A 26,311-nucleotide genomic window follows, 5' to 3' on the forward strand; every position below is an offset into this window, starting at 1 on the left:
GTTCTCGAAGTAGCTTCTTTCCCTCTTTAACTGTGAAATTTCAAATAAGAAAACACAGTGACAGGGCATCTGTCTGTCACAACAGGGAAGAAGAAAAGCCAACCCCCGCTTCTGGCTTGTGTTGATGAACACATATGACACTCAGAAGGGGCGGTCACGATATTCCAAGTCACATTTTCATGTTCTAACGTAGTGAATGTAGCATTCAGTAGGGGAGACCAAAGACATGGAATAAATTTTCCAGATTTGAGGAGATACCTCTCTACTCACCTTACAGAAACCAAACCTAGTTGCTCAAAGGAAGAGAGATCTGTTGCAGACAAATGCTTAATGATTCCTACTAGTATTCGTAAGTGCTACCATCTGGTTTGAAAATTTATAAAGAATCCTGATATATTTTTGAAAAACTAAAGATCAGGACCACGATTCATCCTAGCTATCATCTCTGAAGTATCTGCTATGTGTAATTCACATGCATCATCTCTTCAATCCTCCCAATAATATGAGGGGCAGGTTTGGTTTCTCCATCTTGTAGATAAGGAAAGTAAAGCACAGAGAAATGATGCAACTTGCCCAAGGACACATAGCAACAAGCTGAGCCAAAACTGAATCTTAACTATGTCTCAAAAGCCCGCTCTCGTCCCAGAATGCCATTCTGGCTTTTGTTGCTTTATTAACATCTTTGTTAAAATAGGTCAAATTAGGACTTGTCAGCTTTAGCTATATTTACACTTGTTAGGTGATTAAAAATGCAGAGGTGAGGAAGTGCGAGAGACGCTGTGACTTGGGAAGGAGAATGAGTGCCGCACCATGATCAGGGGATTGGAGGGCTTTCCATCTACATGACCTTGGCTAACTACTTAACCCCCTCGGGACCTCTGCTTCCTCATCTTGAACGTAAGAGGGCTGGCTTACCTGATTTCTGCAAAGCCTTTCAAATGCGAAAATCTCTCATGTATACACTAGAGTTCACTAGGATAAGTGGACTAGGTCATTTACAAATGAGAAGGACGTAGTGTACACAACCTAATGTCAATTTTCAAAACCAATGAAACTCATCCTTTGCAAAACCACTGCTGAGTTCAAAATCAATAGGTCTTACTTTAAAAACTCCAATGTAAAGATTTTAACTTTATTCTTTCTTTTAAGCCTTCTTTGTTTTTATTTCCACAAGAAGGAACACTACAGCCAGATTATTTCCTAATGATCTGGTTTCTGTTTATGGTTCTTTACAAAAATAAGAATTTTTTAAAAGATAAAATAGGTATTTCAAGGAAAACAAAAAGGTAATTTATTTTCCCTTCTTGTAGAAAATTGTCAAATTTCATTAGGAGTAATCAATTACTTAATACAGCAAACACTGTGAACAAGTATGTTAAAATTTAGAGGACAAAAGTGATATTCTCCTGTGTGACAGAATCTATTTCCATTTCCTACTAATTAACGTGAAGACACATGCTATCAAAGAAATATCACAGGACAGGGTTCAGACTGCAGCCCTGCCACCAGCTCTGCAGGGAAGAGAGGTGCTCACCCTCTCAGCCTCACCCAGCCTGGTTATAAGTGGGAGATGGTAATACTTAGGGATAGAATTGTTGTGATGATAAAATCACAACAATTGCGATGTATGAAATCAAAGCAGGTGCTAAGTAAATGTGAGTTCTTTTCCCCCTTTTGGCTGGAGAAAACTGTGGTTGATAGCCATTTCATCAAAATGGCCACCAAGAGCTAAAAGTCTGCTTCCCTCTTCATTACCTATCAAGGCTCAATGATGCCTTTAGCTGGTGCAACAGATTAATTCTGAATTATTTTAACTAAATCTGTAAGGCCTAGTCAGAGATTACAATTGAAATCTGAGCATAAATCCCCAAATCACACTAAATTAGATTTGGAACTTAATATTTGCAACAAAATATATGTAGTAAATAACACTTCAGCATATATTTCACATTGGCAGCCCATGATGACTGTGTAATGGCCTAATTCTCCCAGGTGAAATCTCAGAGTATCTACAAATCTGAAATGAGCCCTCTGATGCTCCTTACACTGTAGGCAATGTGTTCCCTGGACTTGCACATTAATAATTATTAAAGGATGCAAAAGAAATACATGGTAACAAGGACAAGTTAAATATTCTATAAATATTCTTCTAGAGACTGAGGAAAGGGAAGAGGAAGATCTGCCCACTGACTTATACAAATATGCAACTCTAGCACTGGATTATGCTACTCTCAACCCAAATAATGGTAATTATGTAACACTTCTCTCCAAGGCACCAGAGCTTTCTTTTGCCCTGCTGAGTGGGAGGCAGCGGGGAGGTATTTTAAGACACTTGAGTGGTGGTCCACAGCAGCCCTAAGAACCCATGAGATGGGACAGTGAACATCTCCCACCTCCACAAGGGGTGTGGCTCGATGCCAGTACAGGACTCACAGGGAGCCCTGGGAAACAGGAGATTACATCACAGGAGCATAGAATGGCTCCTGCAGCTTGAAAAAATACACAACCCTCTGAGTACTAACATCATGAGCCCTTTACTTCTTCTGGTTCGGGAAGCAGACAGAGCGTGGACATTTGTACTGTTATTGTGTGGGGAGGGTCCTGCAGTAGGACTTCTCCCTGGAGGCCGTATCTGTGGAGGTCTCAGTGTCCCGTGCATCTTACTTCGGAGAAATCGCTAGGTAAGCCCCTGAGATACCCTCTGGCAAGAGAAGGTGAGTGACATTTCTTGAGCCCCTACAAAGTGTCAGGCAGTGTGCCCAGTGCTTTTCACTGTCTCGTGTTTCAAAGGTATCTTCAGTCTTAGCACAGAGTGGACCTGACCTACCACTCCCTAGGGAATTTGGGAGACTTTATCTTAAGCTGCAAAGATGCAGATGGTATCTCCTAATCTACCTCCTGCTCTCATGGAAGGTATCCAGGAAGCCAAAAGTGATAAGGGCAAATGGCCAGATGACCCCAGCAGACATGGATATGCCTGAAATAGGAGCTCTAGTTGGGGGACAAACAGCCATACTGTATTAGTTTTCCATGATGCATAAGAAAGTTCCACAAACCTAGTAGCTTCAAGCCACACCTTTATTATCTGTAGGTTAGAAGTCCAGGTACAATGTACTGAGTCCTCTGTTCTTGGTCTCACGGGCTATAGTCAGGGTATCAGCCAGGCCATCTTGGTATCAGGAAGCTTGTGTGGGAAAGAATCTGCTTTGCAGCTCACTCAGGTTGTTGACAAAATCTCAATTCCTTGTGGTGGTATCACCAAAGGCCCTGGCTTCTTACTGGCTCTCAGCTATGGCCACCCTTATATTCCAGAGGCTATCCTCAACTCCTGACACTTGGCCCTCTCCTTAGGCAGTCAAAACACAATAGTTTGCTTCTTCCAGGCCAGTAGAAGAATCTCTCACTCTGGTCTAAGAAAGATTCATATAAAGTAATGTGATCATGGAGGAACACCCCATCAACTTTGCCATATACTGTAACCTAATCAAGCAACATGAGTGCTGATCCCATTAATTTTGCCATATTCTACTGGTTAGAAGCAAGGCACAGATCCCACCTACCTCAAAAGGAAGGTATTGGGCAAGGGTTTGGGTCATTAGAGGTCAATCTAGAATGTATTCACCACACATCCCAAGACTAAAGGTATCTCCACATTTTGTAAAATATGACAGTGAAAACAAAATGGACTGTGGAGACAGTCATATCTGAACATGAATTCTGGTTCTTTTGTTGCATGACTTTGGAGAAATTACTTAATCTCTGAATGGGAACAATTATCTGTGTTTGTAAATATGTTCTGTCAATAGCTCCAGCCCAATGATCTAAAACATGAGATTAAACACTTCCACACTTTTTCCAAAGCAACTGTGAAATGTATTAATTGTACATGACACCAAGTAGATATTACATAGAGTAACAGCTCTGTAGATCATGATTCTACCTGGGAGGTCAGCTACTCCTATAGATGGAGCTTAAATATGCTTAACATGATTTGATTCATTCATTCAGCAAATTAAACAGCTACTAAGCACCAATGTGCTAGGTACTGGGTATATATAAATGAGCAAAACAAATACAGTCTTGTCTCTGATGAGTTTATGATACAGTGGGAGAGATAAATAGCACTGATTTACTACTGAGGGCACTATTTGTATCTTAGGGATAGTAAACAGGACAGGGTCCCTACCCTGGTGGAGATTACATTCTAAAATGGGAAATGTGGGTGATGAGCAGATGATTTTTAAAAAGAGAAAACACACAATGATTTCAAATGGTGACAGGTGAATAAGAGGGATATGAGAGGGGTGAGAAGAGGCTACTTGAGGACAGGGTGTTTAAGGAAGGACTGCGTAGGGGAGGTGGGGTAAAGAGAAGGTGCAGCCACACAGGAGCCAGGGTAAAAGTCCCAGGCAGAGAAACTTCATGTGCAAAGAGCCAAGGCAAGAACATGCTGAGCACGGCTGAGGATCAGAAGTCAGTGAGAGTGGATGGAGATCAGCAGAAGCTCCAGCGCAGGGCAAGAGCCAAATCACAGAGGGCCTCACAGCCAGTACATGTGCTCTCAGTTCAGTGGGAAGCCACCGGAGAATAATAAGCAGAGGAATGATGACATATGATTTATGTCTTTAATGGAATGAGCCAGCTGCTATGTGGAGAATATAAAGCAGGGGAGTAGCAAGGGAGGAAGGCAGGATACTGAACAAATAAAAACAACATATAAAAGTAAATACCATGAGAAATACAAGAAAAGATAAGAACAGGGCTCTTTGACTGAAGTGTATGAACACCAATTCTGCACTCGGGCTACTTGAATTATGGTGGCAGAGACAAGACATACCTTAACCAGTAAACATGCAATAAAAGTTAAAGCAGTGATAAGTGCCATGGAGAAAAATAATAAGAAAGGTCTTAAGTAGTGATGAGGAGTGGTGTTTTAACCAAGATGGTCAGGGAAGCCACACAAATAAGACGACACTGGAGCAGAGACCTGAGTGAGGCTGTTGAGAAGATGTGGAAGCAGGTGATGCCAGCAGGGCGGGCACCGTCCGGATGAGTGGGAGTGCTGTATGTCTGAGGAATGCCGGGGAGGCTGGAGATGCTGGTGCCCAGTGAGCCGATGGAGACGGGCAGGCACGTAGGAAATGAAGTCAGATCGTCGATCCTGTAACCCACAATAATGGCTTTCAATACTATTCTAAATGGGAACCACCGGAGAGATTTGTGGAGAGGACTCACGTGCAGGCCTCACGAGAATGCAACAGTGGAGTGGAGCTGATTCAGAGGAGGCTCAGGGAATGGCTCTCGGGGGAGGTGATATTTAAGACAAAGTAGGAAGGATGAGTAACAGGACAGATGTCAGGTAAGGGGCAGGTGGGCATTCCAGGAAGTGGGAACAGCCAAGTGCCAAGTCCTGCTGCAGGAAAGAGCATGAAGCCCCAGAGAGACTGTAAGGCCAGGAGGCCTGCAGGAGGGTGCACGAGAGCGAGAAGGGATGTGGAGAGACAGACAAAGAGCAGGGACCACCACACGCAAGTAGGGGATCACGGATTCAAGGCTATTAGAGTGAGACTCCATTAGCTTAATATTCTCTATGTATGCATATTTTAAATGTCTAATATCTGTTATGATTAAGTATATTTTAAATAAGGTCTGGCTTTAGCAGTCCTTAGAGACACAGAAATGAGTATCAGTAATCTACCAGTGCCAGCTGACTTAAAACCGGATCATTTAAGGTGCCTCAAATATATTAGGAACCTATTCATTTTCACCGTTTTTCCCAAAGATGCAGTGAAAATAGGAAAACCCTCCAGCCTGTGGAGTACATATAGCATATGAATGACACCACATACCACCCACCTTATTTTCCTCTTTGATATGTTCATCCCTGAAAGACCCTATTCCTTTCAAGTTTAGCAACATTTTCCTCAGAATTACTTTTGTCATCTGTCCTTCATGCATTTTCCTTACTTTTCTGTGTCAGGATTTAGAAAAGTAAAAGCTCTGGCTACCAGCCTCCATACATATCCCCTATTCTTTAAGAGAAAAATAGATACATTCATTTGTGCATCTAATCAGAAGACATACTGAGGGCCAACAATGAACCAGGCACAATGCTAAGAGCCCTGAAAAAAAAGATGAATACAACTGAGGACCTGCCCTCCAGGAAACATAGCAATTTCAGGATGTGTGGAGCCAAGGATTTGAATACATGAATGCCAAATAATACATGTATTGATTTCAGTCCCACTGTCACCAAATATCTTATAATCAGTGCATTTTCATCTCTGGAAGGAGCCTGTGGGTAAGAAGTATAACAGTTTTGATGTAATATCTTTCCAGTGACTAATGAGATATTTCAAAATTAATACAGCTAACTTTTACTTCCACAGGCAACAATCCACAAATGAGATTTAAAATTATTACTAAAAAATTATGAATAGACACAAAATGACCCCGATTTAATGCCACAATCTGAGGCATGCTGGAGAAAGCTAAATCGTGCAGGCATTCAAGGAAAGAGCATTTCTGTAGAGAATCAAACCTTGACTGTGCACAGTGTTTTTCATATCCAAACTGCTGTTTATCTATGCATCTTGGAAATTTGCACAGGATTATATAACTTCTCAGGGTCAGAACAACTTTTCAGTGCAAACTGAAAAAGCCTCTGTCACAATCACTAAGCTAAGGCTGGGAAGGAAACGCAGCCCAATTTGGCCATGTCCATCATTCTATTTCAGGGGAAGATCTCTGGTGTACAATGTAATAGATTTGCAAAAGGTTAAAAAAAATTAAAGATATCCTAGTCTAAAATCAAGGGTTCATTTCTCTACTGAAAAAAACCACCACCAATATACATAAGCCAAGGAGCTAAACAACAAACATATATCAAAATATAATAAATAGCTTTAATGGCAAATTATCTAGAGCTGTCCATTATGGGAACCACTGGCCACATGAGGCTATCGATCATTTGAAATGTGGCTAGTCCAAACTGAGTTGTGCTGTAAGTATGAAATACACACTGAATTTCAAAAATTAGCACAAGAATAAAAAAGAATGTAAAATTTCTGAATATTTTAATATTGGTTAAATTTTGGATATATTGGGTTAAAAGCATATTATTTAAAATCAATTTTCCTTTTCTTTTTACTCTTTAATGATGGCTTGCATCTTATTTCTATTCAACATTAGATTAGAAATTTCAGAATTACACATGTGACTTGCATCTATTTCTATTCGACAACGCTGATTTAGTACTTTTTTCTCCATAAGGCATCAGACTACTCATATAAGAAAACTGATTTATATCTTCTTGAATGATCTTTGTTCTTAGATGCCATAAGAATATAAGAGCTCACGATCAGTACAGTACTTTTCATATTTGAATTATTTCTCAGTAGTTTGCAAATTTGTACTGGTTTATGCTGTTCCATTCAGAATATTTTACAATCTGTGGTAGAAGACTTTACAGCTCTCTGGTCTATGTTCTTGAAAGCCCTGGTTCACAGGGCATACCTGTAAACCTGTGACCCCATTCACCCTTGTTCACTTCATTAGTGGAATTCGCAGAAGGAATTAGCTTTGAAGCCCTCCAGGCTGCTCTCCTCAGCATGTATGTATCTTATGCTATTAGGCTGTGAAGTACCAGAGGTCAGGGGCCCAATCTTCGTCTTGTTTCCACCCCTAATACAACTAAAGTTGGTCTTTGCATAAAAATAAATGCACTTGATAAATGTTAGTTATATGGGTTGAGCTGATGGTTTAGGGAAAAACAAGAGTTTTTCCTTCTCCTCTTTATATTACAGCAGTTTTATCACTTTAGCCAATGACTGTCTACAGTGTTTTATAATTCATTTCTTCAAATACCCAAGTGCCACTGGTTGTCTCGAATTCAGCTATGGACTGGGGACATGGGAATAAGACAGGCACAGTCCTGTCCTTACAGGGGAAGACAAACAAAAGCACACACATCACAGACATTTACAGCAAGTGTGGCATTGCCACCAGGGAAAGAGCCGGAATCATGACAGGTAAGTTGACAGGGGAACCTAACTAGTCAGGGGTCAAGGAAGGCTTTTAAATGACCTTATGCTGCACCCAAGGGTACTATTTGCCTGGCAAGGTGGAGGGGAGACAGCAAACTAACCATGCAAGAAGGGCCCTTTAAGCCATGTCAAAAATTTAAAACTTAATCCTAAAAGCAATGAAAAGCCATTGAAAGGCTTTATGCAAGATAATGATATGATCAGATCTGCCTTTCAAAAAACCTCACTCTGGAAGTGGGCAAGAGTGGATAAGGGGTCCACACAGCGTATAGCATATCTATAGATTCATGAAAATTAATCAAACTCTCTTTGGTCATCATTTCAATAGGAACTGGGTTTTAAGAATATAAAAGATGGATATGCTCCACAAGATCTGAAAGCCAGAACACATCCCAGAATACTAATCTAATCCAACATATTCTCAAAGTACCTTCAAAGCATGAATTTCCACTGACCCTACCAGCCTGTCCATGTAAATCTGTTGGTCAGCATCAGTCTCTGTCCTGACCCAAGCTAGACCTCGCTTATTCAGGACCAGCATCTGGTGATACATACTGGTTGACCCAGTTCCTGGGGTCACTGAGAGGCTGAGTGGTCAAAGTATTTACCAAGTATGAGTTTGAGAATATTCTTTTTCTGCTCTTCTATACCCAAAGACTGGGTGCCTCTGAGTGTTTGCTAGACTCCTACATACACTTGTCAAGGACACTTGGGATAGTGAACAAGTATACTTGACCAGCCACTTTCAAAAGTGCTATAGCCAAGAGTCTTCTCTCAGGGTGAGAAAATGATGGAGGAACTAAATCACATATATCATAAACCAATTAAATACAGATTGTCTAAATTCTATAGAATAAGTATATGAAATTTTGTTTTGTTCTGGACTCTTCTGGGTGACACTTTACTTGTACATATATATGGCCTGCCCATATATAACTGTTTTTCTGAAACCAAACTGGGATTGCCTGGGGATGGCCTTAATTGTTCTTCTTGGTGGTGGATGTCCATTCAATTTTCAAATAGCCATAAAACCAACATGTTGGCAGCTAATAAACATATTCAGCATTTTATTAAAAATGTCATTTCTAAAAATTCTTATCTCCCCCATTACCACCTCCTGTAATCCTTTTTATTACAATAAAAATAAGTCTCAATCCCACAATTTGTTTCCTTTCTGAATTTCTGTTGTACCCCCTCTGACTTGGGTTCCAATTCTGACTTCATCCTCTCCTAGGTGTGTGACTTTGGGAATGTTTCTTAAATTCTCGGGCCCTTGTTTCTTCCTGCAGAAAATAAGGCTAGCCCATTGTATTAGTTTTCTAGAGCTACCATAACAAAATGCCACAAACTGTGTGAGTTAACGTAACAGAAATTTACTCTTTCACAGTTCAAGAAGCCAGAAGCCTGAAATCAAGGTGTCTGCAGGGCTGGTTCTTTGCAGAGGCTGCCTGGGAGAATCCTTTCCTTGCCTCTCCCAGTTTCTGGTGGCTCTTGGAATTCCTTGGCTTGTGGCCACATCACTCCAATCTCGGCCTCCACTTCACATGGCTTTCTTCCCCGTATCTCTGTGTTTTCCCTTCTTACAAAGATACCAGTCATTGCTTTAGGGCTCACTCTAACTCCAGAATGATTTTATCTCAAGATCACTAACTAATTACATCTGTAAAGACTCTATTCCCAAATAGGGTCATATTCTGAGATTCTGGGTGGCCTGAATTTTGAGGGGGCATACCATTCCACACACTACAGCTACCTACAACAGAGTTCCATTATACTCAAGAACGCTGATGGTTTCCACTAAGGATTTGTGGTTACGGTAGATTTTTAGTCCCTTTTCCATAATTATGAATTGTTCAACTGTGTGTTATTTTTCCAATCAGAAAAAAATGGTTACTTTTAGAGTTGAGACAGTGTATATAATTAGCACTGCCCTAAAAATGCATTAGTGCTCAATAAATAGTCTATTTTCCCTCCCTTACCCTGTAATTATCTTAGCCCTACAACAATGAATTACCAGCACAATTCATGTGCAAATCCCAGGAGATCAGAGAGCACTTCAAAGTTCTATGCAAAGATAAAAACACAAATTTCCTGCCCTTATTCAATGATTTCTTTTGGTGAGGCAGGTTGAGCAGCTCTCCTCAGAACCTGACCTACCACGGTTGTGATAGGAATACTAGGGAATAAATGACCATCGACGAGATCCTTGCATCTCTGTGGAATGAATATAAAGGTCACAGAGAAGGCTCTGGTAAAAATTAGGAACTTCCTTTTTGCTCTTCTTTGCCTAATTTGCTAATCATCTGGTTCACAATCAGTTACATTCCTAGTTCCTATAGCTTACTATTCTTACTTCTGTATTTTCCTCCCTGTATGTATATAAGGAAGGAAAATACAGAATAATCCCATCTCTGATGTATTTTAAAAAGAAAAAAAAAAAAATCAAGAATGTCATTCCTGCCCAGTTTGTTCATGTCTGAGACAGTAGCTGTGCTTCCCCAGGTAAATAAAGGTTGGACGAAAGCTCCACCAGCAGCAGGAGGCAGTAGAGAGCTAGGCAAACTTCCTGTGGCACTCACTCACCTCCTACCCCACACCTTCTCCTTTTCTCATCTCTTGCCCACTAGTGCTCTGGGGCTGACACAGTGTCTAGACCACCCTCCCCAGGACCACCAAAGACACTAGACTCCCAACCTGAAACTCCCAAAGGAAACTAGTCCCAAAAGTGAGTTTTCTAAATATTCATACTTCTCACGTAAATACACTCAGCCATGCTTCAAGGCTTTCCTCCAGCCTTCCTATGCTCTGTGTTAGGGACTGATGTCAGGAAGAGGAGTGAGGAGGTCGAGGACATAGGCCGTTCTGCTTTGTCATACCTTGTGCCTACAGACACTGCCCAGTTCTGCCTGGTTCTCCTTTCAAGGGCGAGATCCATGATCTCTATTATAACTTGCTTCTCTCAAAACATCACAAGCTAGTGGGAACAAATGCTAACCAGCCACATACTCAGAGAAGAATCGGAATCAAGAACAACCCTCCAAAAACTTTAGTGATGCTGTATGAACAGAAACCCTCCATATTTCACAAAAACTTCCTACTTTTTCACACCTTCTGGAAATTACTATATCTTATCTTAAAATTATCCCAATTCTTTCTTACCATCCCTTGAGAATTAAAGTTTGATTGCTTGCAGTTTGCAGCTACCCTGACATGATGTGCCACCCAAGCTGTCCATGCTATGCTGTTTGTTAAATACACTAGAATCAGCCAAAATATCACAGAATCCTCCAGTACTTCGATGTGAGCCTTAAAAAGTCCTCCCTCCTCAGTTAAGGTGCTCTATAGGAAGTCACTGAAGCTCCAGAAAGGTGGGCTGAGGAAGGAGAAGCACACCAAACCTAAATGTCGATCAAAGAGAAACTACACATTGGAGGGACACCCTGAAAGTATAAAGCAATCCCTTACCTGGATTGGGTTGAAGGTATTCAATTGTTTTGGTCATTATTTCCATCACAGCCCTGCTGGTGACATCCACTTTCTGGAATGAGAAAAGAGATGTTCTAACGGACAAGAATTATCAGCTTCAGTTCCCAAGTTGTGCTTGAGTAGATACAACAACAGGTGCTACAACAGAGAACCAAGCCCTGCAGTGGACAGTGAGGGGCTGGAGATGCTCCCGAAGAAGAACCGCTTCACCTTCTGCTAGGCTCCATCAAGATGTGGAAACCCTATTTACTGAACGAGGAACCTGGAATTTCCTAAAATGTTTCAAAACATACTTCACTGTCTTCTGGCAAATAAGGTGGAGATAGCTTCCTCTTCCCCTAAGTGGCCTGAAATGGTCTCTGAAAATGGTTCCCTATCAACTTCACCCAGAAACCCCCACACAATCATGCAAATCAAGAGGTTCAAATCTCTGTGTTCACGTTAAGAATACCCTTGAAACTGCCCAAGCCATAGAGAGTATGCATATCCAAAATGCCAACAAAATTATGTCACTTTATAGAATATGTGCCATCCCATTGCTACAATGCTGGAGATGGTAAGTGTGCCCAGGCCAAACAGTGGGGCTGGATATGGGTCCCATGCCCAATAAGATACTGAATTTTTGCTGTACATGCTTAAAATGCAGGGAATAATGCTGAACTTAAGGTTCTTCATGTGGATTCTCTGGTCACTGAGCATGTCTAGATGAGTAAAACCCCCAAGGTGAACCCCAGGTTTTCAGAGCTCATAGATTAACCCCTACATGAGCTCACTCAGGTGCACTGAGCTGATTTTTACTGAAAAGAATGAACTTTTCCCAAACCAGAAGAGGAGGCTGCATGCACACATGCATGCATACACACGCACCTAAGGAAAAAAACCCAAAGGAATAAAAACATATAGCCCATGAATACATTTAACATAAAATAAACATAAATAAAAGTTTAAAAAAAAAAGAAAAAGAAAAAGAACGTGGAGATCATGAATCATATTTTGCCCCAGAGGCATTTATGGGATGTCTACAGTGGGCCAGGCATGGTGGCAGGTTTCAGGGACAGAAAGAAAGAAAAATGCAACATCAACTCTGTTTATTCAAGTTAAGAGATGGAAAGTTTTTATTTAACTTCTCAGAACATCCTAAATATATAAAACTCTTGAGCAAACACTTCTAATCAATCCCTAAACTTTTGGCTAATTCCAAATCAAAATCTCAATCTTAGAGTCTATCTCTGCAAAATTTTGAATGGTCAGCATTTGCGTTCAGCAGGTCAGCATGCCCTCTCTCTGTTGGGCCCTCCTCCTTACATGGAGAGTCTGTAATAGTCCACTCTATATTCCCCGATAAAATCCTTTCCTTATCCACATGTGTGGTCCACTCACTCACTCCACTCCACAGGGTACCTAACTAATAAAAACAAATGCATCCTCCTATCCAAGGTATGTGCATGGGCTATATGATATACATAGGAGTGAAAGAAATTGTTGGTGATAGAATTTCAGATACCAATTAAGTCCATGGGGACTTTATTGTTTTGTTTTAACTGGAGTTCAAGTGCCCCTCCCTCAATTCCAAGAAATTTTTCAGTAAGATACTATACCTACATATAAAATCAGCCTTTTATGGATGGGCTAAATGTCTTTCATAATCAGAAACCAAACCAAAATCCATCAGCATATTTTATCATTCAATTTGGTTTTTCAGTACTTCATAATTTCCTATTCCATGGCAGTCATATTTTTGTGTAAGGAGTTTCTTATTACTGTGATTAACAGAGGAAACCACTTTTTCTCGTGTGGTCATCATGGTATAAAATTACCTTATGAAGCACTCCTATTCAAGAGGTGCAGGACTACACAGGAACCCTGTACCATGTCCTTTTGGTTGACCTGAGTTTGTAGGATGCTTTAGATTTGAGTATGTACCAAGTCATGTTTAGTACAGAAGTGAACAGGGGTTCCCTGGAGTTGTGCAGTACAGGACTTGTGTGGCCACAGGGGAGGTACTGGCAGGGTTAGAAGAATACCAACCATGCACTCATGGAATTCATGGAAGTGAATAAAAGGTTGTGTGCACGACAAACATGCCGAAAATCCAGGTTACATGCATGACATGTAACAGGGGGGAGGGAGGGAAACATAGATCTCCTAAAGACTGTATGATAGGGATGAAGGAACTGGATGTCAAATGTGTATCCAAGGGTCCTGTGTGGCTATGAGAAGAAACAATTCCAAAGTTCAAGGTTTCTAAGAGAGTGAGCCAGAGAAGGAACTGAATTGTCCACTGACCATTTGATATTCTGAGGTCATCTGCTCCTAGGCTACTAACCAATTTCTAACTTTCTCCTATCCCTGCCCTCAATAATAATTATGCCCATCACCATCATAAAGTGTTTTCTGTTTGTCAAAAATCATTCTAAGGGCTTTAAATACCTTAACTCATTTAATCCTCAGAAACCCGTGAAATAGATAAAGAGAGGTTTAAGAAACTCGCCTGATTATGGCTCCAGAGTCTGTGTTCTTAACTATTACCCTATGACTTCTTGAAAGCATAAGTTCCTCATAGACAGGCAACAAAGTCACCTCCCAAATGAAGAGAGAGCCCAAGTTAGAGCTGCAAAGCTCTTTGCGACATCTCCCAGATGGGGCTGGGCATCTGGCAGTGGCCGACAACACCGGACCAGGGGGAAAACATGTGCCATCCCATCTTCTGGGTATTTTTTTTTTAAGTCCTCAAAATCTGTGGAACAGCTTATTAGCAAATTCATTCACAGGCATCTTGCTCTTGATTTTACCGTGACAGGTATCACTTGATACACTTAAACATAACAGAGACCAGTGGAACATCTAATCCAAAGCCTTAATGTTTTGAATGTGCAAGTTCAAACCTAGAGAAGGGAAATGAACTGTCTGGGGTCACACATCCACTATGGCTGTGAGGGGAAGAAAAGTAGTTCTAGGGTCGGGGGTCAGAGGTTTTCTGAGAAGGACCGCTGGATGAACTAAACAGTCCAATGGCCATCTGCAGGTAGGAGACTGACCAGGTTCTAACTTCTCTGTCCTTGGTAATAAAGTCTGGGAGCCTTTTTGCTAAGCTATAGTGTGTCAGTCATGGAGGGCCATTACCTTGTGAGAACCCTGAGTGTGCCTTATTAGGTACTTGCTAGGAAGCTCTTTATATACTTAAACTGGCCATGTCCAAAAGCACATATTCTCTTATTAATAGGCCTGCTATAATTAATACGAACTAAGATTTCCACTTAAATAATTTATCCTAACTTGCAAGAGTTCATTCCCATTTGAGAACAACAGTTTAGCTCTGAACTTATAACATACAGTTCATGATTTCCTCAATGCCCAAATTTTCCCACTACTTGAAAATAAATTTTGATGCATCCTAAATTACAACTCCTTGCTGGGAGTTGCTGAGACTCCATTTCTTTAACTCACCTTGTCTGGAGAGGGGTAGGGAGCCACCAGCAAAGGCTGTTTAGAGGTGAAACTGTAAATATGTATAAAAATAGGTATGTTTTCAGGACATAAAAATTCAATGTAAGTTTTTTTTCTGAAGGTAAAAGCATAGGCATATATCCTTCTGGTCTTTTTTCTTCCAATTTTCTCAATACCAGGATTTTAGCAACTGTCATACTTTAGAGTCAGGATGTTCTTCCTCCACTCTCCAGTCCTGTGATCTACAACTGTGAGTAGGGAGAAAAAGAGCTCTCTTAACCCGCTCTACTCACTATACCATATTTCTTTATGGGGCAAAAGCAAGAATTGGCAAACTGTAGCCACTGGGCCAAATCTGGGCCACTAGCTGTTTTTATATTTTTAAATAGTTGGAAAAATTCAAAATAAGACTATTTCATTGCACATAATAATTACATGAGATTCAAATTTCAGTGTCTTCTGACTGGAACACGGCAATGCTCTTTCCTTTCAGGCATCATCAATAGTTGCTGTTGCTCTTCAGCAGAAGTGAGAAGTTACGACAGAGGCCACAGAGGCTCTCTGACCTACAAAGCCTAATATGCTTACAGAAAGAGTCTGCCATTCCCTTGCTAGGGTTCTATTTTTACCAACATGTGCCACACTGAACCTGTGGATGCTGATCATTTCACCAGCTGCCTCAGCCTCTAGAGACAAGACACAAGAGAACCCAAAGGCACTGGATTGACTGGAACAGGGTTATTGTTCTGAGGCATCTGAATATGACCTTTTCCACTAGCAAAAAAGTAGTCATTGCATCCTGAACCTAGGTGACAACACACATGAACTACACAGCATTCTTTGTGGGGCACCAAAAGGATTAAAGATCCGACCCTATACCATCAGATACTGCATCATCCCAAATGCTGTCACAGGGATGCAGTAGCAGAGTTTAAGAAAAAATAGGTATCTTAAAATGGAGGACAGTTTTTGGGTCTGATGATCAATAATAAATAGATGAATTAAGCATCCACCTGGACATGGGATAACTCCACAGTGGTTACACAAAAAGAAATGTTAATGTGCCATATGAAACACTAAAATCTTTTCAAATTCTTCATTTTTCCACCACTGAAGTTAAGAAAACGAACCTATTAAAAATGTACACACACCCACTTAAAGTAATGAGAACCCTGAATGAGACACCTAATTAAATAAGTCACAGAGACATAATGAAAACAGCTCCCTGGGAAAGTTTGTGTGGCAGTGAGATACAGGCTGGCCCAATAAGGATGTTTTAATAGTTCCCTACTGACTTGGAAGAATTAATGTACCTGTTCTTAAGCTGCTCTGTGTACAGCAGTTATCTGGTATTCAGAAAGCTTAATTAATAGTGTGTTGAAAAATAAAAATAAACAAGGCATTAAACTGAAATTTCCCCAGTGTGTATGTATATATATATATATTTGCTAATCTTCTTAGGCATTACCTTTAATGAATATTAGCATGGAAGTGTATTGTAAACACATCACTGAGAAGAAACATGACTTCCCTGAATTTTGGGATCAGCAGAAAGGTGTCTTTAAAGCTCATCTTGTCTGGGGCTCTCACCCATCTTACAAGTCTATGCCAGTGAGTGAGGGTCTTAGCATGGTCATCTCCACCTTCTGTTTTACCACCACATCCATGAAGATACTCATGGGGCATGACAGCCACCCACAGGTGCACTCAGGGATAGGTGTTACTCTGAGCCTGCTGGCTGGGACTTTATACCTTTCTCCTTCATTTGAGATAAAACCACCAGAATTCAATGAAGTGGTATTATTAAAATGTGACATTATTAGTAACAAATTACTTGCCACAAAACTCCAAAAAGATGATGACCAGTGTGCCTCACACCACTGTCACACTGTGGTTTTAGCTACTGTTTAAACATGGGCAGTGATGGGGAATTCAGTTATAGCCATGGCTTTTTTTTAAAGCAGCTCTGACAGTCAAAAGTTCTTTCTTACACTGAGCCTGACTCTCTCTCTCTCTCTAGAGTTTCTACTCATTAATTCTATTTATACCACTTGGAGTTGGCCAGAAAGATGTAACCCCTTTCCACCCAAGGACTAATTAAATATATGAAGATAATGACCATGGACATTCTCCTATCAGCCTTTTCCCCATACCCCACTCTGCAAATAACCCACTCTTTCTCATTCTCATATGGAATGGCATTCTCCCCATTCTTTTCCAGCATCCTGCATGTCTTAAAACTTGAGGCTGCCCTTCAGAATTCCATTCTCACTGAAGTGGTACATAGCCACATTTCCAACCCTATAACCTCTCCTGGTTTCAACAGAAGGCACTTCCCAGGACACTTTTCAGGCTGCAAAAAGAGGTCTATACCCCTTGGTTTGGACTTCTATATTACCGTTATATGCAGAGGGAAGAGAAAACTGCAGGATTTAGCTCAGGTACCCTCTTCTCTAGAAAGCTTCCACCAGTCTTTCTTCCATGAAACCAACCTGTCTTTCATGGACATCCTCCACAGGGCACCAAGCACCATGTCCTGTAAGCCACATGATTTATGTGCCCATTCATTCCATCAAAACTGGAAGCCCTCTAAAGGCAGGAACTGTAACTTAATCATCTTTGTATTCCTGATGCCCAGCACAACACTTTGCACATGGAGGACGTATTTACAGATACTCCACATGAATTAATTAATATAACCACACACACATGCACATAGGCACACACACATACAAAACTGTAGCAACAGACGGAAATTTGAGAAGGAATTAGAGATCCCTCAAATTCTAGAACTTCCTCTTGACAAAAAATCTGTAGTTTCTCAATAAACAAATCTTACACAAAGTCTACACCACAGTAAGAAATTTAGTCTGTACCTAACAAATCTTGTAAGCAACAGATACCACTTAAAACTAACACATAAACAATTCTATGCAAGGCACTTAAGAGGAAGAAAGAAATGGCTATGGGCAGGGCTCCCACAGAGACAACAGAGCTGCAGGATTCCACCAATCAGCTCTGGGAGCTGTGAGGGCTAAGAGACACATGTGTAATTTTACTGCATCTCGGCAGGAGAGGGGCTGGGGTAGCTGATTAGAGAAACAACCTCTAGGAATACCCAATTCTCTCTCCTAGTAGTGCTGCTTGATGCGAACCTCTAATTTATTTCATTTTGTTGTCTAATTGCACCTCTAAGACACAGCTGAACAAAAAGGTCTCTCTACCCCAAATCCTTGATCAGAAAACCGACTGTGGATAGGTGATTCTTTTGTAGGCTTGGGAACACTGAGCTAAAATGTTTTTGTGAGTAATCAACAAATTAACAGGACAGAAAAGATTTTAGATTCCAAATCCAAGACACATGCTTTCCAATTACCACAAAAATCTTTACCTTTAATGCAAATTTTGCATGGGTAGAGAGTAAAATTTGCCCAGAGCCACAGATAAGACTAAAAAAATGTGCATAGTAAAATGCAATAAAACAATCTGAAATGTAAATCTCTCAATTTACTAGGTATAAACCCAAATACAAAACCACAGGTGTGTTCCTTAAACAGTCAGCAGCAGTTGTTTTTTTGTTTTCTTAATTCCAGGAATATATTTTTTTGAAACAAAAGCTTCAGAAGCTAATTATTTTCTAGGAAATAGGAGAAATAAACTTTACTCTCAGACACAGAAGAATATCTTTGGGTCTTTACCTGAACTAAAACACAAGATCCTCTTTCATTTCAATTAGTTTGCAAGACTGTAGTGGATTCAAAGGTTTAATGAGTTGCTCAGTGATAAATTCTACTCTATTCTCTCAATTTCTTTCTAGTTTCACTTAAGAAATGGAAAGTTTGCCTTAGCATAGTCAGTGAGCTACCTACCTTATTATCTTTAGTCCTGGCAGATGCTGAAAGCTGAACTCAAATTCTGACTCCTTAGGTCTAAATTCCTCAACACCTGACTAATCTGTCATTAACAACATGGCACTGGGGAGGCATGCTATAAATTCCCACCTGAGAGGAGAAGGAGGATTCAAAGGATAAGGGGATCAAGAAATAATGGGTGGAAACAGAGGCTGGTGCAAATTAACAGACCCACAAGCTGCTTCTTATGAGGCGTGAGGAACTCTAATATTATAGGGAGTGAAGAAGTCAAGTCATTCTAGGCAAGTGAGTCAGTGTCTGGTCTCAGATGCTGCAGAAGATGGCTGGGTAAAATACCATTTCCAGAACCACAGACAGCAGTGGCTACTAGCTTTAGTTAAAGATCACGTGGTACTTAGAACTGTCCAGATTTGAGAAATAAGGACCAATGCAGACTTCATTTGCCCCACTGGGGGCAAATAGCTGTCAGGCATTAGGTGTAAGAGGCTGGCCTCCCAGACTTCTGGTTGGGACTCAGGACTCTTTTAAATCTCTCTCATGGGGCCCTGTGCTATCATGACGTCCACCTCAAGAACTTAGCCCGGATGACCAGTTAGGTAAACACTACACAGCCTCATTTCACAAGACCCCTGTCCCTTGGCGACTCTTTTTTTTTTTTTTCAGGAACTCAAATGTGTCCTTCTCTTACTTGCTGTTTCTTCTACCAGAGGCATATGAGTCTCTAATAACTCTTACTCATCCGCCACATCATCACTGGAATATCAGGAAGGCTTTCTGTAATCACCCTGTGTGAGTGTTTCCTCTGTTTCAAGCTTCTCTGGCACCATGTTTTGTTATACTAGCCACACTGGTCAGTATTTGCCCAAAGTTGGCCTTCCCCTCTAGACTATGAACTTGAGGCATCAGGAACCTTGTTTAGGGGCGCCTGGGTGGCTCAGTTGGTTAAGCAACTGCCTTTGGCTCAGGTCATGATCCTGGAGTCCCTGGATCGAGTCCCGCATCGGGCTCCCTGCTCGGCAGGGAGCCTGCTTCTCCCTCTGACCCTCCCCCCTCTCATGTGCTCTCTCTCATTCTCTCTCTCAAATAAATAAATAAAAAATAAAAAAATTTAAAAAATTTAAAAAAAAGGAACCTTGTTTATCGGTTCACTGCTGTATCTTACATGCTTGGCTTACAGGAAGCACAAAACAAGAATTTGCTGACATCATCAATGAACTCAAAAGAAAAAACACTGAAAAAGACAAGGCACAAAGTACCAAGGAATTTTCTTTGTTTGGGTCTTCACACAAACAGCACAAACAGCAAAACTGAGGCAGCCTGCCGGAACTGATGGGAACTAAGTAAAAATGCGGTTTTCTAGGTTCTGTAGGCTTTCGACATCCTCTCTGTTCAAGTACAGGGTTTGTATTCCCAGATCCTTTACCCATCAGCAACTGAACATCTGAAACAATTCTTGGCACAACGCAACACACACTCTTCACTGTAAGCCTAACTATCACTCTCTATGATTGGCCTCAAAGAGAAAATATGGCGGATGTCACAAGAAAAACGAAATGGGCTATTTTGTTTGCCACCTCCATCCTCACCTGCCGAGAACCTGCTATCTTTTAGCAGAACGCTAAATGACTTACATTGTTTTTAATCCTTAATAAAAATCCTCCAAGTAGGGAGTAGTATTCTCACTTGACATTTACACAAAAATAAGAGACTCAGAGCAATAACCTGACTTGAGGAACAAGCAGTGCAAGTGCAGCCGGGGCCAAGGCTGGCAGGTCCCTCGGGCCTCCTGCCCACCACACCTCTGCCTCTGCTGGCATGACCCCACCAGGCAGTCTGCCCCAGCCAGGCAATGACTCAGACTGTCCCCACACACTTGGGACACCATCCCCTGCCTTCCCCGATTTCCTTCCCACCTCATCGCCGATTCAAATGGAACTTCATGTTGTCCCTGTTTGGAAAAGCAATGATAAAATCCACCAGGAAAGTACATTATGACATTTCACCTTTGTGGAGGCTTTGTTCTCAGGGTAGTACAAAGGGAAGACTGGATACTTGGCATCTTCTGTTTTAAAACAGACACCAAAAGGAGAGTATCTTTTAAAATAACAAAATGCATTTTCAGGTACCAGAGGAAAGCCGTTTCCCCTCCCCCTCTCAGTATGCTAGACAACTGCATGTCAAAGGGAGCTTTAAGCGGTGAAGACTTACTCGCTCCATCTCTTTGAAGTCATCATCTAGCTTGGTTCCTTCAGCTCCTCCAACCTTCTCACTCACTTTCTAAAGAAAACAAACAAAAAGGAGAATAATAAAGTTTCTTTTTTAAAATTTTTGTTAAAAGTTTCAAGCACTTTCAGAAACATCATCTAATATAATCTCACAACCATTCTCTGACGTAAGTGGACAGTCCCATTTTCATAGGAGAAAACTGTTGCTCAGAAGGTTTAAACAACCTGCTAAACACCAGGCATGCAGTAGGTATTGAAGCAAGAATTTGAACTTATTTCTTCTGCTTTCAACCTCAGTGTTCTTTATTATATACAACATTATATATATAACTACCTAATCACTAACATTTTCCTTTTGAAAGTTCTGAGGGACAACAGCATCATACAATTATCATTTCCCTCTGATAATGGGTCTAAAATGCTACCTAGGTAGAAAATTGCTAATTCTTCAACCTGTTTCCCAATGGGCTATTGAACAGATAATCACAAGCATCTATCAAACTGGTAAGAAAAAAAATCAGCCCAGCTGATCTTCAGATAAAAGGATGTGAATAGCAATCTTATAAAGCTGCCTGTAGCTGTCTGTATCCTTATAAACATGAGATAAATCATATGGAAAGAAGTTGAGGCTATTTCTTTGCTACCCAATCAATTCCCATTACGATCCATTTAATATTCATCAATTTACATATGCAAACAATCATTTTCCACATGTAGAATTCATGTTCATTAAAAAGTTAAATGTCCTATTCTATTCTGAAATAAAGATTTAAATTAAATCTAATAAAAATGTATGAAGTGATCACAAGAAAAATACCTTAGTTTCATCAAAGGCAGGAATATTAAATGCTAATGACATGAGACTTTTGTTTCTCTTAAAATACTCTAATTATAAAGGTAGTTAGATGCTACCTTTATGAGGATGCAGAGAAAGGGGAACCCTCCTACACTGTTGGTGGGAATGCAAGCTGGTACAGCCACTCTGGAAAACAGTATGGAGGTTCCTCAAAAAGTTGAAATAGAGCTAACCTGTGACTGAGCAACTGCACTACTGGGTATTTACCCCAAACATACAAATGTAGTGATCCAAAGGGGCACCTGCACCCCAATGTTTACAGCAGCAATGTCCACAATAGGCAAACTATGGAAAGAGCCAAGAAGTCCATCAACAAATGAATGGATAAAGAAGATGTGGTATGTGTATATACACATACACACACACACAATGGAATATTATGCAGCTATCAAAAAAAATCTTGCCATTTGCAACGACGTGGATAGAACTAGAGGGTATTATGCTAAGCGAAATAAGTCAATCAGAGAAAGATAAGTATCATATGATCTCACTGATATGAGGAATTCTTAATCTCAGGAAACAAACTGAGGGTTGCTGGAGTGGTGGGGGGTGGGAGGGATGGGGTGGCTGGGTGATAGACATTGAGGAGGGTATGTGCTATGGTGAGTGCTGTGAATTGTGCAAGACTGTTGAATCACAGACCTGTACCTCTGAAACAAATAATATATTATGTTAAAAAAAAAAAAAAAAAGAAGAAGATAGTAGGAAGGGAAAAATGAAGGGGGGGAATCGGAGTGGGAGACAGACCATGAGAGACTATGGACTCTGAGAAACAAACTGAGGGTTTTAGAGGGGAGGCGTTGGGGAGATGGGTTAGCCCAGTGGTGGGTATTAAGGAGAGCACGTATTGAATGGAGCACTGGGTGTTATACACAAACAATGAATCATGGAACACTACATCAAAAACTAATGATGTAATGTATGATGACTAACATAACATAATAAAATAAAATTTTAAAAAAAGATGTCACTGTATTAAAGTTATCACACACAGATATTGAAGTATGATTTTTCATTTCCTTCAATAATCACTGGATTGAAGGACTCTGCAGGGAAGGCTACCAACAAGGCCAGGCCTGTAGCAATCTCAGTAACAACCTGGGTCATCCCAGTAAGTCTGGTCTATCTCCTTCTAAAGGAGTCCTTGGATACATGGCTCTGTCTCCTGGCAATGGGGAGTTCTGATATCCCCTTGTAGAGGGCTTTGGTGTGTTCCTTACCCCCTATCTCTCTTTCACTCCTGCTTTCTGCCAACAGGAAAACCTTTAGAGGAGACCACTACTGGAAAAACTGAGAGTATGAATTCTATCACCACTCTGGTCCTGTATACCAGATGCCACCCATTTCACCCCAGCAGTAGTAACAGAAGGAATGTGTTGTGATGAAAGGCCATAGCAGAGACAGACTCCTCTACTCTTTGCTAGGGGGACAGAGTGGTTGTGAAAATTAAATAGTATAGTAATAAGAACCTATGTTTGAACCCACAAGATAGGCAGTAAATCCCAGTTCCCTTCTCTCACCAATGAAGTATAATACCTGCTTATAGTATCCTGGTTTCCCTATCAGTTTTTTTTTAACTGTTGTGTCAAATCTTGAGAATAATCTATCAATTTTCATTAATATTATACAACCTTGGGTAAATAAATGTCAATTATTAAAAGTGTAACACTAACAAAAACAATATTAACATCTTTCATTTGTATAGCTGACACATACTTTCACTTGCAATTTATCATCTAAATATCACAAGAACTGTGTAGAGCACATATTATTCCCATGTTGCAGATGAGAAAACTGAAGGTTGCAGAAGTTAAACTGCCTGTCCAAGTTAGTGATCTTTAGCTAGGAACAGGTGAACCAGGACCTGAATGCAGTTTTTCCAAGCTAAACCCTAGGTTTCTTTGCATCCCTAGCCTAGTTTTCGGGAGCTGTCCGTGGTGCTGGGCTTCTTTGCCTGAAGTTTCATTACATTTGCTGCCTTAACCCTTGGTCCTTGACATCAGCCCTCTCACTTAACCTGTGTCCTGAATGATGCTAGTTATCAACTATTCTAGCAGTCCGTACAGATCCAGGATTTGCCTGGCATCAATACCACCTAATCTAAAGCCTGACTGTAATATGGAACAGAAATCAGCTCTTTGCCTATTTCTTTTTTTTTTTTTTAAGATTTTATTTATTTATTTAGCTGACAGAGAGAGAGAGAGAGACAGCTAGAGAAAGAACACAAGCAGGGGGAGCGGCAGGCAGAGGGAGAGTCAGGCTCCCCGCTGAGCAGGGAGCCCAACGTGGGCCTCGATCCCAGGATCCTGGGATCATGACCTGAGCTGAAGGCAGCCGCTTAACCAACTGAGCCACCCAGGTGCCCCTTTTTGCCTATTTCTTAAATATTTTTACCAAGCCAGAAATGGGGATAGAAGGCCCTAGAATTCAGTTTAGAATCTCCTGATGGGATCCAAGTGCCAGTGATTTGACCTGCATGTTTGGGATTAAGTTATAGAAGATCAGGAAGAGAAGGAGCCTTATAGGTTATTAATTCAACTTTTGCTATTACCAAACAAATTTTTACTGTGATTTTTACAGATTCAATCCCTTTCACTTTGCTCAGCTGATGACAGTTTTAGCTCATATTTCAGCCTCTTTTGTGTCTTATTATTCTTGAAGTACATGGTTTTCAGTTAAATTTGGACTGGGAAACTCTACTGTAGTCGGTCTTAACAAAATCAAGAAATATTTGCTACACAACCTCCCATCAACTGTCTCTCAGTTCTACCTGACTGTCTCCAATGTCAGGGAACTCACTATATCCTGACATCTGATTTTGGTCAAAAATAGACCCTCCTATGATCTATAAGGGAGACATTTAATTTTTATTTACAAAATTATCACCAAAAAATAGATGAGAAATGTCTCCATTTATAGTAACATTAGAGAATCCTGGTAACCTTGGGTTAATCACATTTTGATTATCTCTGGAGAATAAAATATGGCCTTAATCAAAAGCACAAAGCCTATATCACACTTTCAATCTCAACTTGCTCAACTGGGATTTTAATTTCCCCCCTTTTGGCACTTAAAAACAGGTTAGCATCACAATGGCCACTAGTAATTTAGAACTAGTCCTATAACTCACACCTAGGCCAAAACATCAGTCTACTGGCTTTACATATTTGGTTTAAAATACTTAGTGTGGATGTGAGTGAGGGAGAGAGGGGGAGGGAGAAGTAGAGAAAGAAAGTTTGATTGAGAGATTCCATGCCTTTTCTCTTTTCTACAAAACTTGACCTTTGAGCGAGAAACAGCTCCCGTTGTTTGATACTAAATGAGGCTAGCAGTTAGATACTGGTACCGATCTGATTGGTTGACTGATATAATAAAAATTTCTTATCTAACTAGATTCTTGGAAAAAAGCAATATTCAAAATGACATCTACATTGTTCTTGGGGCTATTATTTTTTCAGGTCACAAAGGACCTAAATATATCAAGGCATTGAACTGAACAGTGGGCTACATAACACTGACTCATTACTTAGGAGCATAGCAAATATTTGCCCCTCCTGATCTTTACATGTCATTACTAAAACTTCGATCTTTTTATGAATAAGGGTCAAGGTGAGGAATATAGGCTCCCTGATTCTATCTGGTCTTTGTTTTCCTTATTTAATACCAATTATTTAAGAATAGTTTTGCCCTACTATTTTCCAGTAAGATGGTTCCTAAAACCAAGATTTCATAGTATTGAATATTTTCAGATGCTGTTTAATATACTTTGGCTAATATGCTTGCCACCTGAGAAAATGATCACCTATATATTTTTTTAATTGATCACCTGTTTATATGAACATCAGCAAAGGTATTTGGATCAAACAAAACAGTACAAATAAGCCAATATACTCCCCTGTACCACCCAAAATGAAACAAAAAAATCCAAAACATCAAAAAACAAACTCCTCTGTTCAAAACTCCCAATTGTACCCCTTAACACAACATTGACAGCTTTCACTTCTAATCTTATCTACCATTACACTCTACATATACTCTGTATTCCAATCAAACCAACAATTTCACCTTCCTCTCTTATTCTTTTTTTGCCATTCCATTTTTTTATTATGTTATGTTAATCACCATACATCATTAGTTTTTGATGTAGTGTTCCATGATTCATTGTTTGCATATAACACCCAGTGCTCCATGCAGTACATGCCCTCTTTAATACCCATCACTGGGCTAACCCATCCCCACACCACCCCCAGAACCCTCAGTTTGTTTCTCAGAGTCCATAGTCTCTCATGATTCGTCTATCCCTCCGATTTCCCCCCCTCATTCTTCCCTTCCTGCTATCTTCTTTTTTTTTTTTAAAGATTTTTATTTATTTGACAGAGA

General features: G+C 40.4%; 1 protein-coding gene across 4 annotated transcripts in view; it reads right to left on the reverse strand.

The window, feature by feature from the left end:
- Window positions 1–26,311, reverse strand: part of SH3GL2 (SH3 domain containing GRB2 like 2, endophilin A1) — a 217,486-nt gene that overhangs the window by 23,890 nt on the left and 167,285 nt on the right. For 2 of the 4 annotated variants that reach the window (XM_034987939.1, XM_034987940.1), the window contains exons 2-4: window positions 21,059–21,127; window positions 14,979–15,030; window positions 11,511–11,583 (exon numbers count right to left, since the gene is read on the reverse strand). In XM_034987939.1, the coding sequence (XP_034843830.1) occupies window positions 11,511–11,583; window positions 14,979–15,030; window positions 21,059–21,084 (151 nt within the window). In that variant the 5' untranslated portion in view covers window positions 21,085–21,127. The remainder of the gene's footprint in view (window positions 1–11,510; window positions 11,584–14,978; window positions 15,031–21,058; window positions 21,128–26,311) is intronic. The other 2 variants (XM_034987938.1, XM_034987937.1) reach the window with 1 other exon arrangement.

Source organism: Mirounga leonina, unplaced genomic scaffold (assembly GCF_011800145.1).
Source record: "Mirounga leonina isolate KUSES-001 unplaced genomic scaffold, KU_Mleo_1.0 Mir_447, whole genome shotgun sequence".
Taxonomy (NCBI): domain Eukaryota; kingdom Metazoa; phylum Chordata; class Mammalia; order Carnivora; family Phocidae; genus Mirounga; species Mirounga leonina.